This window comes from Etheostoma spectabile, chromosome 15 (assembly GCF_008692095.1).
Source record: "Etheostoma spectabile isolate EspeVRDwgs_2016 chromosome 15, UIUC_Espe_1.0, whole genome shotgun sequence".
Lineage (NCBI taxonomy): Eukaryota > Metazoa > Chordata > Actinopteri > Perciformes > Percidae > Etheostoma > Etheostoma spectabile.
This window is the reverse complement of record NC_045747.1, coordinates 6,913,089-6,925,749: the sequence shown is the minus strand read 5'-3', so window position 1 is coordinate 6,925,749 and position 12,661 is coordinate 6,913,089. Positions and strand designations below refer to the sequence as shown.

Sequence of the window (12,661 nt, the reverse complement as noted above, 5' to 3'; positions counted from 1 at the left end):
ACACACACACACACACACACACACACACAGAAAAGTGTGCCTCTTTCTTTTCTGCATAGAAACCTTGAAATATACTCCCCGAAAGCCATCCAAAAAATTAGATTTTTGTTTGTGTTTCTGCCGACTAGAACAGAACACCTAACAAGATAACTAAAAGAGCACCACTAGCTCCTCTGTCACTATTGGAAGCAAGACATTTCTTTGCTTTTTGTTTTTATATAAGATTTCTTCAACACCCACTGTGTTGCGTCAACAACCTTTTTTATTTTATTTTCATTTATACTATTTTTGCAATACTTTCAAAAATCACTATTTCTATTTTCTGATGTTTCCCTCCAGGAATTTTAATGTGCATGAAAACAAGTAGACTTACAATGGTGTCATCTGTGCGCTTCTGTGTTTGTGCATCCATTACTGCACGTGTGTGCATGTGTGTGTTTGCACATAGCTCATACACATCATTGGCATGCAGGCTAAACACACACAGGCTGTGGACTGTGTATAAAGGCACACACTCGACGTGTGAGGAGCTGTGTGTCATTCCGTGGCCGGTTTCATCAAATTTGCAGCATGGCTTGCAATAAGAGATCATTTTCTTTTGCGTTCATTTTGACACCTTTAACCAAAAGGCACTAGCATTCAGGAGGACATTAGGACTCACAAATGTAACTCTAATTTTGCAGTTGACAATCCTTTGTGTTAACGGTATGCTGGCCCCATTTGTGATCTTTGTGAAAGCAGTGCCCCAGGATGTGTATTCATCCCTCAGACAGCCGACAGCCCAGGAGACAACAGGCACATTTTGACTGTGCATGGAGGTTGTGTGGGTTTCTGCTTATACTTATCTGTGTCAACACAGATAAGTATCTGGAGTTTATTAAATACAAACAAAATCAGCAAGCTCATAAACAAGAAGAGGTTTTGGCATGACATGGACAGCAACATGAGCGTCATTACAGTAATGTTGTGAGGACACAAGAGCAATTTCGTTCTTAGATTTGAGCGAGCATGAGTACTTCATACCCAGTCTAGACTTTAGAAACAGCTGTGAAATAAATGTGCCCAAACAGCAGAATATGGGTGTGTCTTTTTTAGGCGGGCACCCTCTCATGTTCTCAAGTGCTCCAAATCTGCCTAAATACCTACAGTAGAAGTTAGCAGATCCACAAACAGTACACATACAACAACCACAAAAGCATGCTGGCAGACAGACACACACACACACACACACCCAGGCACACACACAAACACACACACACACACACACAACGTGGGGTAAGGACTCATTCCCTACCTGAAGAAGGCACTCCATCGGTTTCCCGCAAAAAGCAGCGATGAGATCCCCAGCCCACCGAACTGCAACCCCTCCCCTCCCCGACTACGACTCGATATCCTGTCCTTAAATACTATAAACAGGATTGGTGACAAAGCGCAGCCCTGGCGGAGGCCAACCTTCACCTGGAACGAGTCCGACTTACTGCCGAGAACCCTGACACAGCTCTCGCTTTGGTCATACAGAAATCGGATGGCCCTGAGAAGGGACCCCCTCACCCCATACTCCCGCAGATCCTCCCACAGCATCTCCCGGGGGACCCGGTCATACGCCTTCAAATTCACAAAACACATGTAAACCTGTTGGGCAAACTCCCAGGTTCCCCCCAGGATCCTTGAGAGAGTGAAGATCGCAGATTGCACTTTGAGATTTCATTTGAAATGTAAAGGGCATTATAAATAAAAATTATTATCATTATTATTATTATTATTATTATCTGATCCGTTGTTCCACGACCAGGACGGAATCCGCATTGTTCCTCTTTCCCGAGGTTCTATCGGCCGAAGGAGGCTGAGAAGTGGTAAAGTCTACTCCAAGGTGCTGGAAAGGAGGGTTCCTGATAGTCGAACCTCTGGTTGAAGAGGAACAATGCTCTTGTTAAGTTTGTATTTTATTTATTTAAACAGGGATGACATAATATCAACATTATTGCAATTGTAACATTTACTATAAGGACCCAGCAGGCTATACTTACACTTACTCTCAACTCCTCTAATTTTTTTATATTAGATTTTAGTGTCTTCAATTCGCAATAAAATAGATTTTATGTTAAAATGTGTTCACCTTATTATCTTATATCTAAATGAAGAACTAGTGAAAACCTCCCGCCCCCTTTACTGAGACCTCACAGCATCACTTTATGTGGCATGTTTGCAGCAAAATTATGAATTGAATGTGAGAATGTATTTTATAAACTGGAGAGAGTGAGCATTCCGTCCAGAGCAGCTTCTCTCATCACTGTATTATTTGCTTAACCCTGTTTAACTATCAAGACTACACTTAATTACTTTGGAGTTGCATGTTAATCCTTCCTCACACTCACACCTCCTCCTGCTATAGGTTTGTAAACTGTTTGCTCTTAATGTGTGGAAGCAGAGTTACATGTTTTGGCCTTTTGGGGTCGCCAAAGTGCACAATTTCCTGATTTCATCACCTAATGCTTCAAAATTTGGCAGCTGGCTTTACTGAAAGAACTAATAAACATATGACTAGAGACAAATATATGAAAGAAAAAAAGAACCATACAAACATTGTACAAACAGGTCAACATGCAATACCCAAGGCCACTGACTGGGGCAATGTGTGTTGCACAAATGTCAGACTGATATGTCTGAGTGTGTTTGATCTCTCTATCAGAGCTCAGACGCTCACCATGTGAGCTTTGACCCCGGGCGCAGTGTGAGTGACGTGCTAAAGGTCAGAGGTCATCTGACTTTCCTGAAGGCAGAGATTGGTCTACACCAAGCAACAGTTTAGAGCAAGGGCTAGGGTTTCACTGATCTTCATAAAACACATACACACACACACACACACACACACACACACACACACACACTAGTCACTCTTTCTTTCTCTGTCTCAAATATTTACTCTTACTGTCATTGCCGTCACACTGCCTCTCCTGTATTAACCCTTGAAAACATTTTTGGGAAGTGTGTTTTGACAGAGTCGCCCCTCGCTTCCACCCTGTATTGTTTTTGCATGTCAGTATTATTTCAACAGACTATCATCCTTCCACACGTTTACAAAGGCAGAGCTGTATCCGAATCATCATGAGGAAGTCTAGACGTAGTTCAGGGAATGTCTCACTCCAACTTGACATGATTGCAGATGGGATCAAATGAATCAAAGCTACACATACACACACGCAGACACGCACGCACACACGCACGTACGCACCCACACAAGCGCACACACACACACACACACACGCACGCACACACACACACACACATACACACCCAAGGAACATTATAAGTAAGCTGACGGAAGAGTTTGCGGGTCCAGCGGGTTATTTTAGTCTGTAAGGAGCCTGTCCATGTCACATGGCGGAGCTAATGGTTTCTATTTTTGAGATACAATGCTGCTTCAGTCTTTTGCTCTCATCAGTGAAAAGGGAGGGTCAGAAAAAGAAAGAAAGAGCTGCGAATGCAACATATGATAAGCACATGGGGATGTCGTAATTCTGAATTCATTAGCATGACACACTGAAGGAATCAAACTGGGGAGAAAGAGGGAGAACAGAGAGCCTGAAAGAAAAGAGAGAGCAAGAAGAGGAGGAAGAGGAACAGAGGGAGGGAGGGAGAGAGAGAGGGGAGAGAGAGATAGGGAGAGGGAGAGGGAGGAAGAGAGTGGAGTTAAAGAGCAGACACTACATGTGGTGGTGGAGGGAGTGTTCTGGTTATGGAGGGGGACAAATTCTCAGGTAAGACAAACTTTCTGGAAACTCACAACCCAGATGCTTCTATTCTGAATGAAAAACAACGTGTAGTTTAAGGTTTTTCAATCAGTGTTTTTACTGTGATGGGCTGTCTATTCTGTAGTAGCCTGCCTCTATTTTCCCCTCTATGGTATTTTCCATTCTCTCATTCTGTCCTGTTTGCTGACTGCATGTTTTCTTTGGGGTTTTGAGCTGGAGTTCTGCAGCAGTTTGTGTAGCTGTAGCGGCTTAGCGGACCGGTTTTGGTGTATCTGTCTTTATCTGTCCTGTGCCTGTTATGTTTGCACACTTTTTTGTCTCTGGTTGTGTCTACTATCTCCACCCCTCTCCTTCCCATTGTTCCCAGTTAAATGGTTTTGTCTTTACAGATTGTCGCTCAGTTGCCAATGTTTTTTCCATTCCTAGCCACTGTACACATTTTCACATTCACAAGACATTCATTCCAGGACAAAACCTTTCTGAGCATTCTGTGGGGAAGTGACACAGAAACAGCATATATTTCTTAGACATTTTCTCTCTTTTTTTCCCCCGGACATCTGCATTCTCCCATTCTTCTTTGGTGTGAAAACAGGAAATAGCTCTGTTTGAACAGTACTACTCTTGTCCCTTGTGGCTCTTATCCCGAGTCGGTCATCAGTCAGTCCCTCCTTTAGCTAACAGGAGAAAGCCCTGCTTCAGTCCACTGGCAAGGAGTAAGCTGAACTTGCAAATGAAAATCCTTACTTTTTCCAAACTGCCCCTCTGATGTTGTTTTCACCGTTGGATGCTGTAAACAATATTGAATTGATAAGACGTCTGTGTGTGCGTTTGTATTTGCGCGTGTGTGTGTGTGTACGTTGAACATTATGCTAAAGTCATTAGTGAGGCAATGCTGCCTGTATGTTAATGGTATTTTATGAGTATGTGTGTGTGTGTGTGTGTGTGTGTGTGTGTGTGTGTGTGTGTGTGTGAGTGAGTGTGACCCAGCATAGCTTGTAGGACCTACACGGTGTGTGAAATCTGGATGGAGGTGAGATCATTGACAAGTGTGTATGTGTGATGGAGGTATCTCTCTCTCTCTCTCTCTCTCTCTCTCTCTCTCTCTCTCTCTCTCTCTCTCTCTCTCTCGTTGTGGCCCCTTGTCTCCAGGTGCTTCCTCCAGGGAGCTGTAACGGCTTCAGCAGGACATACTTTGTGTATATTTCTGTTTTGACATAATGTTCACTGGAGTATTCATGCAATTCATACTTTCTAGTGTGTAGTGTGTATGTCAGTGTGCTTTTGGGTCAGTTTGGAGGTATGTCGAATTGTATATGTCTAAAGGCTGTGTCTTCTATGTGTGTGTGTGTGTGTACAGCTTGTTAAAAAGGAGAGGAATCAATTCGTTGTGGTCTGTTAGCTTCGACAGGCTCACATGTTATACAGTTGTATTTAAAATATCTGGACATGTATCGTTATGGCCAAATTAATTTAATTCACTCAATGTTTCTCCCACTTTGCTGTTGATGCTGATATGCAAGGCTCAGTTTGTTTCCTGTGTTTTCTTCCCACATGAATCAACAATGATGACGCTCTCAGTGGAAACTGTCTATCAGCCACACAGAGACAGAGGGCCTGACGCGCCCCATTCATTCCAGTCACAGCGAGGTCATCTGATGTTGTTTCATGAAAGTCTTTGTGACACAGCCCCCGTCAGCTCAGACTCATGACTTCGCAGCCTTGGCTAGCTTAGCTGACCCACATGCGAAGGTTTTAATGAATTTAGTGAAAGATGTCAGTCATCTTGAATCTGTGATGTTTTACCTACAATATACTTTTCCCCCACCGGATGGCGGTGCTGAGTTGAGTAATCCAAAATACCATCACCATAATGTCTCCCTCTCTCAGTTGTGAACAGTCACACGAGACAAGTGTTTACAACAGCCTGCAGTACCTGTTTTGAATATCACGCTATATGTTAACAGAGAAATGTAATTACCTAGGGGAAATTGTGGCCATGTTGCTTCACGATTGTTGTTGTTGGGTGAGTTACCATGGCAACGCACTGATCATAACAAAATGTGAGTGTTGCTATATATGGCTTGTTGACGTACAAAACAGTGTTATTACCCGGTGGAGTGAGCAGAAGGCAGAGGTGAGAGAGAGACAGAGCAACAAAGAGACAGAGATACAGAGAGACAGAGAGAGAGAGAAAGAGAGAGAGACAGAGAGAGAGAGAGAAAGAGAGAGAGAAACAAAAAGAGGCCTATTGAGAGTCATCAGTGATGGAGGACAGCTGCTCTCTCTATTTACCAAGCCATTCCATGCGTGTTGGAAGACACATGCAGGCAGAAGCATGTGTACAGACCATAGTATAGACTGTATATAGGGTGCAGACAGTCGAAACACACACACACACACACACACGCACACACACACACACACACACACACACACACACACACACACACACACACACACACACACACAAACTGAGCAATCAAGGGGTATGCCAGTGTGTTAGTGTGTGTGTGTGTGTGTGTGTGTGTGTGTGTGTGTGTGTGTGTGTCTGTGCAGTGCAGTTGTTCCATGTTTCCAACAGGTGCTGTATTTGATTAAAGTTAGCAGAGCCTGGCTGGGTGCTGGTGTTTAACATTTGGTTTAGGGCAGCTGCTGTCACTACAGCTGTGCACATACTTTAGGCAAAGCTACTTCCGCATGTGGGCTCTGGGGCCACGCGATGGGTTTTCGCATGGGTGTGTGTGTCAGTAATATTGTGAAACTGTCTGACCTGCAGCCCCATATCTTTACTCCATTTACAATTCACCAAATTATGCAGACTCTTACACTGTGTGAGTAACTATATACTGTATGTACACTGATCAGCTTCAGCTGTGCAAATCTTTAGTTTGCAAATATTTTTTTAACATACTGGACCGTCAGTGATCCTCTTGCCATTTTCGCCACGTTTAGCTGAGAGCACAGTACTGTACTATAGTCTATTGTACTGCAAAACAGGCACTTTTCTGGTTATGTTTACATTACCAGTGCTGCTTATTTCATTTGTCATGCTAACACGGCTCTCTTTCTGTGTCTCTCTGTTTCTTTCTTGCGTTCTTAAATCTTCCTGCTAGTTTCCATTTAAGCAATGGGGGTTCTTGCTCTGCCTGGGGAGAGAATTGGCACACATTTACCCTCCTCTCCCCTCTGATGTCCTGAGCCAGGTACAGCTGCGTATTATGAGTGTTGCCATGTAAACACAGCAGTGGTAACTAGCCAGTCACATCCAAAATATACACACATGTACAAATTAACACACATGCAATCAATGCACACACTCACTAACGCTCAACACGCACAGATTTAACCTCATCCAGATGGCTCATTTGACATAGCCTGACTCATGGATGAGCTGTCTACATGGAGGCCAACAAAGCTTTTGTTATTTAATGATGAACTCAGCAGGAACCTGAGGTATCCTCTGTAGATGATATTGGTAATGTTTGGAAATAACAATGACTTGAAATGAAACACAGATCATCATTCACACTATAAAACTGGCTGGGGAATGCTTACAATTACTGTAACACACAACTTGCAACAGATATAAAGTTACTAAATTGTTAATTGTCTTCACAAAAACATACATTTTACACATAGGGACTTACTGTTGTGACATCATTCTTTTTTATAACAACTGCTGAAAACTTTATTGACACAAGTATTGACTTGACCATCTCCCACTTAACAATAAAAACTGATTTATTAAATTTGCAGAGACTGCAAGAGAGTGGTTGCATTTTGTTGGTGAGTCAGAATCTGGTGTTAGATGTTAGGTGTAAGAAGTTGCATTTGAAACAGCTGTAGTTATGAATCCAACAGTTCCGGTTGTATCCTTGCATCCCAGTGCCCAGTGCGGGTTTGGTTACTATTTAATCGTTTCTTGGAGCTGCAGCTCAGATTCCAGAGATCGCAGGTCTACCGTCCACTGGCACAGGCCAGACCGAAGGGGAGGGTGCAGACTGGCGCCAAGGCTTGTGGACCTGCAACCCAACGACCTGTTGGTGTCTTTGTGTATGTGCAGATCGACTGCTGACATTCGTAACCTGCTGTTGCCCTGGCACTGCCCTAGCAACAGCCACGCCAGTTTGGCATCTGTTTATAGAAGTTATTCTCTTCTCCTCCCATTCTGCTCCTCTCCTTTTTTCAGCTTGCAGAAGGGCAGAACCCACTTTAGAGTGGTGGTGGTCTGGGCTTCTTTAAGCAGTAGGCAACTGTCTATGTCTCTTTTCATGTGCAGGCTGCAGTGCAACATAACACCAGCAGCTGCCTATTTTTACAGACATTAGTTATTTATTTATTTATTTTTAAACAGTAGTTGTACAGCATTGTTGTAAGTACCTTTAGGATCATAATCCAAAAGTCTCTTTCTTTTAATGATGAATGAATTATTGGGATAATAATGTGTATGCCTACTGTTTGGCCTACTGCATTACTTCTAAATTTCACAGTTTAACATTGATGATGAAAAAGTACAAATTTCTTTAAGCACCAGGATGCAGCAAATAGGTTTCCCAGAAATAAGATTCAGTGTGGTGTAACTCACACCATAAGTAGCTAATGATATGAGCAATGAAAAAGATGGTATCAACATGACCTTGTATGACCTTTCCCAGTCATGCAACATTTAGGCCATTACTGTACCTACCGTATCCAAGGCATTTTTTTTCCATAAATGGCATATTCAAACAGATTTTTAAAACACTGCATGCTGCATCCCTATAACTTTTTTCCTTTGATCTGAATGAACAGAACTGGGTGAAAAACAATGTAGTCTTCTCTCTGTGTGACAGTTGTTACAGCAGATTGAATATGCGCTGTTTGGGCAGGCTGGGGCTTGCAAAGATATGCAGTGGAAGGAAGTGTGCTTTTTTATTTGTGGGTGAAAGGGTTGGCTGCTGGGCTGAGTGCATGCATGTTCATATTTTTTGCCTGCATCTGCTGCACACAAATCTGTTTGTGTGTGTACACATGCATCTTAGTGTGAATATGAGTGTGTGCCAGTGAGTGGAGGAATCTGACACACACATTTTTTGGGCAGGACACACTGTGTGAGTTGAGGGTGTGTCCAGAGCAGGATTCTCCCCATGTGTCCATTTTTATTTATTTCCAGATCACATTACTGTATGCCAGTGAAACTGCTACCACTAAAACTGTTGTCCATAGCGACAGGTTTTATTTATAGGTGCAACACTGTCCCCTGCTGGAAAAGGTGACATAGTTTCAGCTACTTCATGAAAACAAGTACACGATAACGTTTGTATATCTGGAGGGGCCAATTGGATGAATAGGATGACCATCCTAATGTCCTTAGTATTTGGCATCCCAGCCAGCTACTTCAAAGGTTTCTTAGCTGACCTGGCTTTTACACATGCCAGGCACAGTTATCCCAAAATATTGAGTATATAAATAAGAGAGTTCACTCACACATATTGTGGGTTACATTCTTTGCATGGTTCTATTGCAGGGAAATGAGGTGAAAGATTAACTTCAGAATGCACGTTTTAGAACAGTAAATCCTCATCTTAGTTTTAAAGTTTGTGTGTTAGTGTGTATATGTGCACTCACACACAAGTTGACATGCAAGATTTCAGTCCCAAATATCAAATATGATGAATTACACATGCAACATCTGATTTCTGTCTCTACATAGCCTAAATAATTTAATATAACTCATTTACAAATCATTTTACATATCTCTACATTTTATCATATAGAAATGATCTTCTCCTATTTACCTCAGGTGTTGCTGTCTTTCAAAGTTGGTTTTCTTTTGGAAGCAGTATATCTTTGAAAAAAGAGTAATGTGTTTTTTCAGAAGAGAGTCCCAACATACGTATACACACGCTGCTGCTACTACAACTGTTTACGGGCTAACTGTTACTTACTGGTCACTACTAATTGATTCATTTTTGGCAAAGAGGCCAGCGACAGGTTCATTACAGCTGTCATGTGGTTGGTGAAGGATGAATATCAAGGCAACTTCTCACCGTCTGGCTAATATTTATTCTCTTTATTGTTTGTTTATCTGTGTCTTGTACTTGTCCACCTATCCCTTTCTGCTATGAAGTGTGAATTTCCCCATTGTGGGATTAAGAAAGAATTTTAAATCTTGAATCTTGAATCTGTCATACATCTGGGTGACTCTACGTGTCTCAGACAGGGAGGGTGAAAGTTATGATATTGAGGCAGCTGCTGTTTTGCTCAGAATTGTTTTAGAAGTAAGAAGAGCTTGGCATCATCATGTTTACCATGACAAGTTCATCTTGACATGCATTCATTGAACAACACATCCAGATGCAGAATTACACATGCATACAGATACAAACATACAGTACACACATACAGATCATGACATCCCCCAACTGCTACATTCATCCTGCTTCTTTTCCAAAGCACATGCTTTCACACACACACACACACACACACACACACACACACACACACACACACACACACACACACACACACACACACACACTGGCCATCGCCCCTGTCATCCCTTCCCCCTCCGCCCCCACACACAGAGGTTCATTCACATGGTCATTAAGTCATTTGGCTGCTTATTTATTGATGCCTGCCTACAGCAACTGCGCATGTCAGACGATCTAACCGCCTGCATGAGCCTGTCTTGGCCATATAAGTCTATAGTATGATTCTGTCTTTACTCTGGATTTATTTATGTATCTACTGTGATCGCTTTACTCCATCCACTGTAAGATATGTTCAAATGGAGATTATTTTTCTATGTGAATTTTAGTGAGTGCGCTGATTCATGTGCTTTTAGGATGCAATGTTGGCATATTCAACAGAGTAACGAATTGAAAGGATCTCAGTTAAAGCTATGTAGTGTTTCATCAGTTTCTCGGAGTGTGTTAGTCATGGGATGGAGCCTACAGGAAGTGTGTTTGAATGAAGCATGCGTATAATTTTACCAGCCCAGTCAAAAATGAGAGCTTTCACAGAAAGGAACCAGTCTGAGAGGACGGCTGCCGAAGGGGAGGGAGACATGGAGGGAAGGAGAAAAGGGGGGAGGGAAGACAGTGAGCTAGAGAGAGAGGGAGAGAGGGAGGGTGGGGGTTGTCATTGCTTGCTCATTCCAAGCTCTGGAAGTTGAGAAGGAGTAAAAGAGAAAAATAAGTTGCTGCTTTAAGAAAGAGGGGAGAGATAGAGAGAGGATTTGGATCAGTGAGCTGCTCAACTCTTTTTTTCTTTCCTCCCCTCCTCTCTCTTGCACAGGCTCCTAATTTGGGATTTGTTTAAAAGCAGGACTGCGCCTTAGGAAGACTTTTCTTTGCTGAGGAAAGGGAACCCTGCTCCCTCTCTCTCTTGCATTATATACACCCGCACATACACACTTGCTCCCCAAAATGTCTGATTCCACTGTCAACGCTCACTTGGAAGGGATCATATCAGACTTTGAAGGTTAGTTACTGTCTCTCTTGAGCTCTGCTGCTCCACCGCTTTTCTTCTTCTAGCGAGGCACTCTTTAACCCTGCCATGAGGACACTATAGATGATTTCCACATGTTTGATTGGAACCGAGAGAGTGAAGGGCTTGTTGATGATTGCGGGGAGCTGTGGTGTTTTGAAAGGGAAATCATGCTAAAAGGGTTGCTTTTAACTGCTCTTCATCTTTAGCAACATTCATGTAGCTACATTCATTGTTGAGATTCATGAGTGTGTGTTTGTTGTGGATGTCGTGTATCTGAAACTAAGATGTGTCAGAGAGAAACTGCATTCAGAAGACACAGCAGCTGGAGACAGCAACTGACCATACGGCTGTGAGGGGAACACCTGGTACACCTCCCCCTCTGTTCCCTCTTCTCATTTTCATCTCTCTGCCCCTGGTCCACAGATTCCCGCTGTCATCCATCTCCTCCCACTTTTCCTCCTCCTCCACCTCTTCGTCCAACGGCTGTGCTTCCCCTTTTCCTCTCTCAACAGCTTGTCCATCCTCAGCCCCTCTCTCCTTGGCCTGGCTGCTGGTGGATGCAAGGAGGGTGGGTGGTGGGCTGACAGGCCGACACCTCTCCCCACCCTGACTGTCTATCTATCTGTCTCCTGTCTCTCACAAACACATAGCCATTAGGAAACGCATCCACACTTGTCCAGAGCTTCTCCTCTGTCAACACCAGTTTGCTTGTGGTATGTATTGTGAACATCTCTCCCTAGCTGTCTTTTAGGTCTTTAAACCTCTGGCTTACAAAGTGCAACAGAGCAGAAAGATAAGTGGCATTGAGAAAAGAGAGGCACCAGGGGCAAAGAAGTGTGCGATAACCATGTGGCTGGAAGTCATGCTTTAAGACATCCCTCGCTCATGTGTAACACAAACACAATAGGTCACTGTTGTGATTGTCAGTAGTGTGTGTTGCCCTTGGTTGGGCTGAGTGGTTGGTAATACCTTTGTGTCACCGCCATGCACCATGATGTATGGCCCTGTGTGGCTCAGGGAGGACAGCATAGCACAGATACAGCGTGGTGTGAGGCCTATCAGCCGACAAGTCAATAACAATCAGGGTCGGAAATTTTAAAATATTTAATAAAACTACTTTTGAAAATGCCAGAATCACAGTGTTTGGCAGTCAGGGAGGTTCTATTCAAATGTATTATTATAAAGCAATCTGTAAAAAGATATCTTCACTCATATTAAAATGGTTACTTTGATTATGCCACACTGGCCTTTTGACTGTGTCCATATCATAATCAATTAAATGACGCTCAGAAACATCGCCCAGGAAAAAAGTTTGTACTTTTAGTTTACTTTTTGTCATGACAGCTAATCTTAAAACTAGACTCTGTAACTTTGAAAAAAAGAAATGACATAATCTTCCTCTTACGAATGAGAAGTTGAATTCTGAAGCAATAAAA

General features: G+C 42.9%; 1 protein-coding gene across 5 annotated transcripts in view; it reads left to right on the top strand.

The window, feature by feature from the left end:
* Positions 1-12,661, top strand: part of septin9a (septin 9a) — a 69,703-nt gene that overhangs the window by 9,135 nt on the left and 47,907 nt on the right. Inside the window, exon 1 of one of the 5 annotated variants that reach the window (XM_032538428.1) lies at positions 3,479-3,758. The exons of 2 other annotated variants lie outside the window; for them this stretch is intronic. In XM_032538428.1, the coding sequence (XP_032394319.1) occupies positions 3,737-3,758 (22 nt within the window). In that variant the 5' untranslated portion in view covers positions 3,479-3,736. Of the gene's footprint in view, positions 1-3,478; positions 3,759-10,926; positions 11,217-12,661 lie in introns of those variants that run through there. 2 more of the 5 variants (XM_032538431.1, XM_032538426.1) reach the window with 2 other exon arrangements.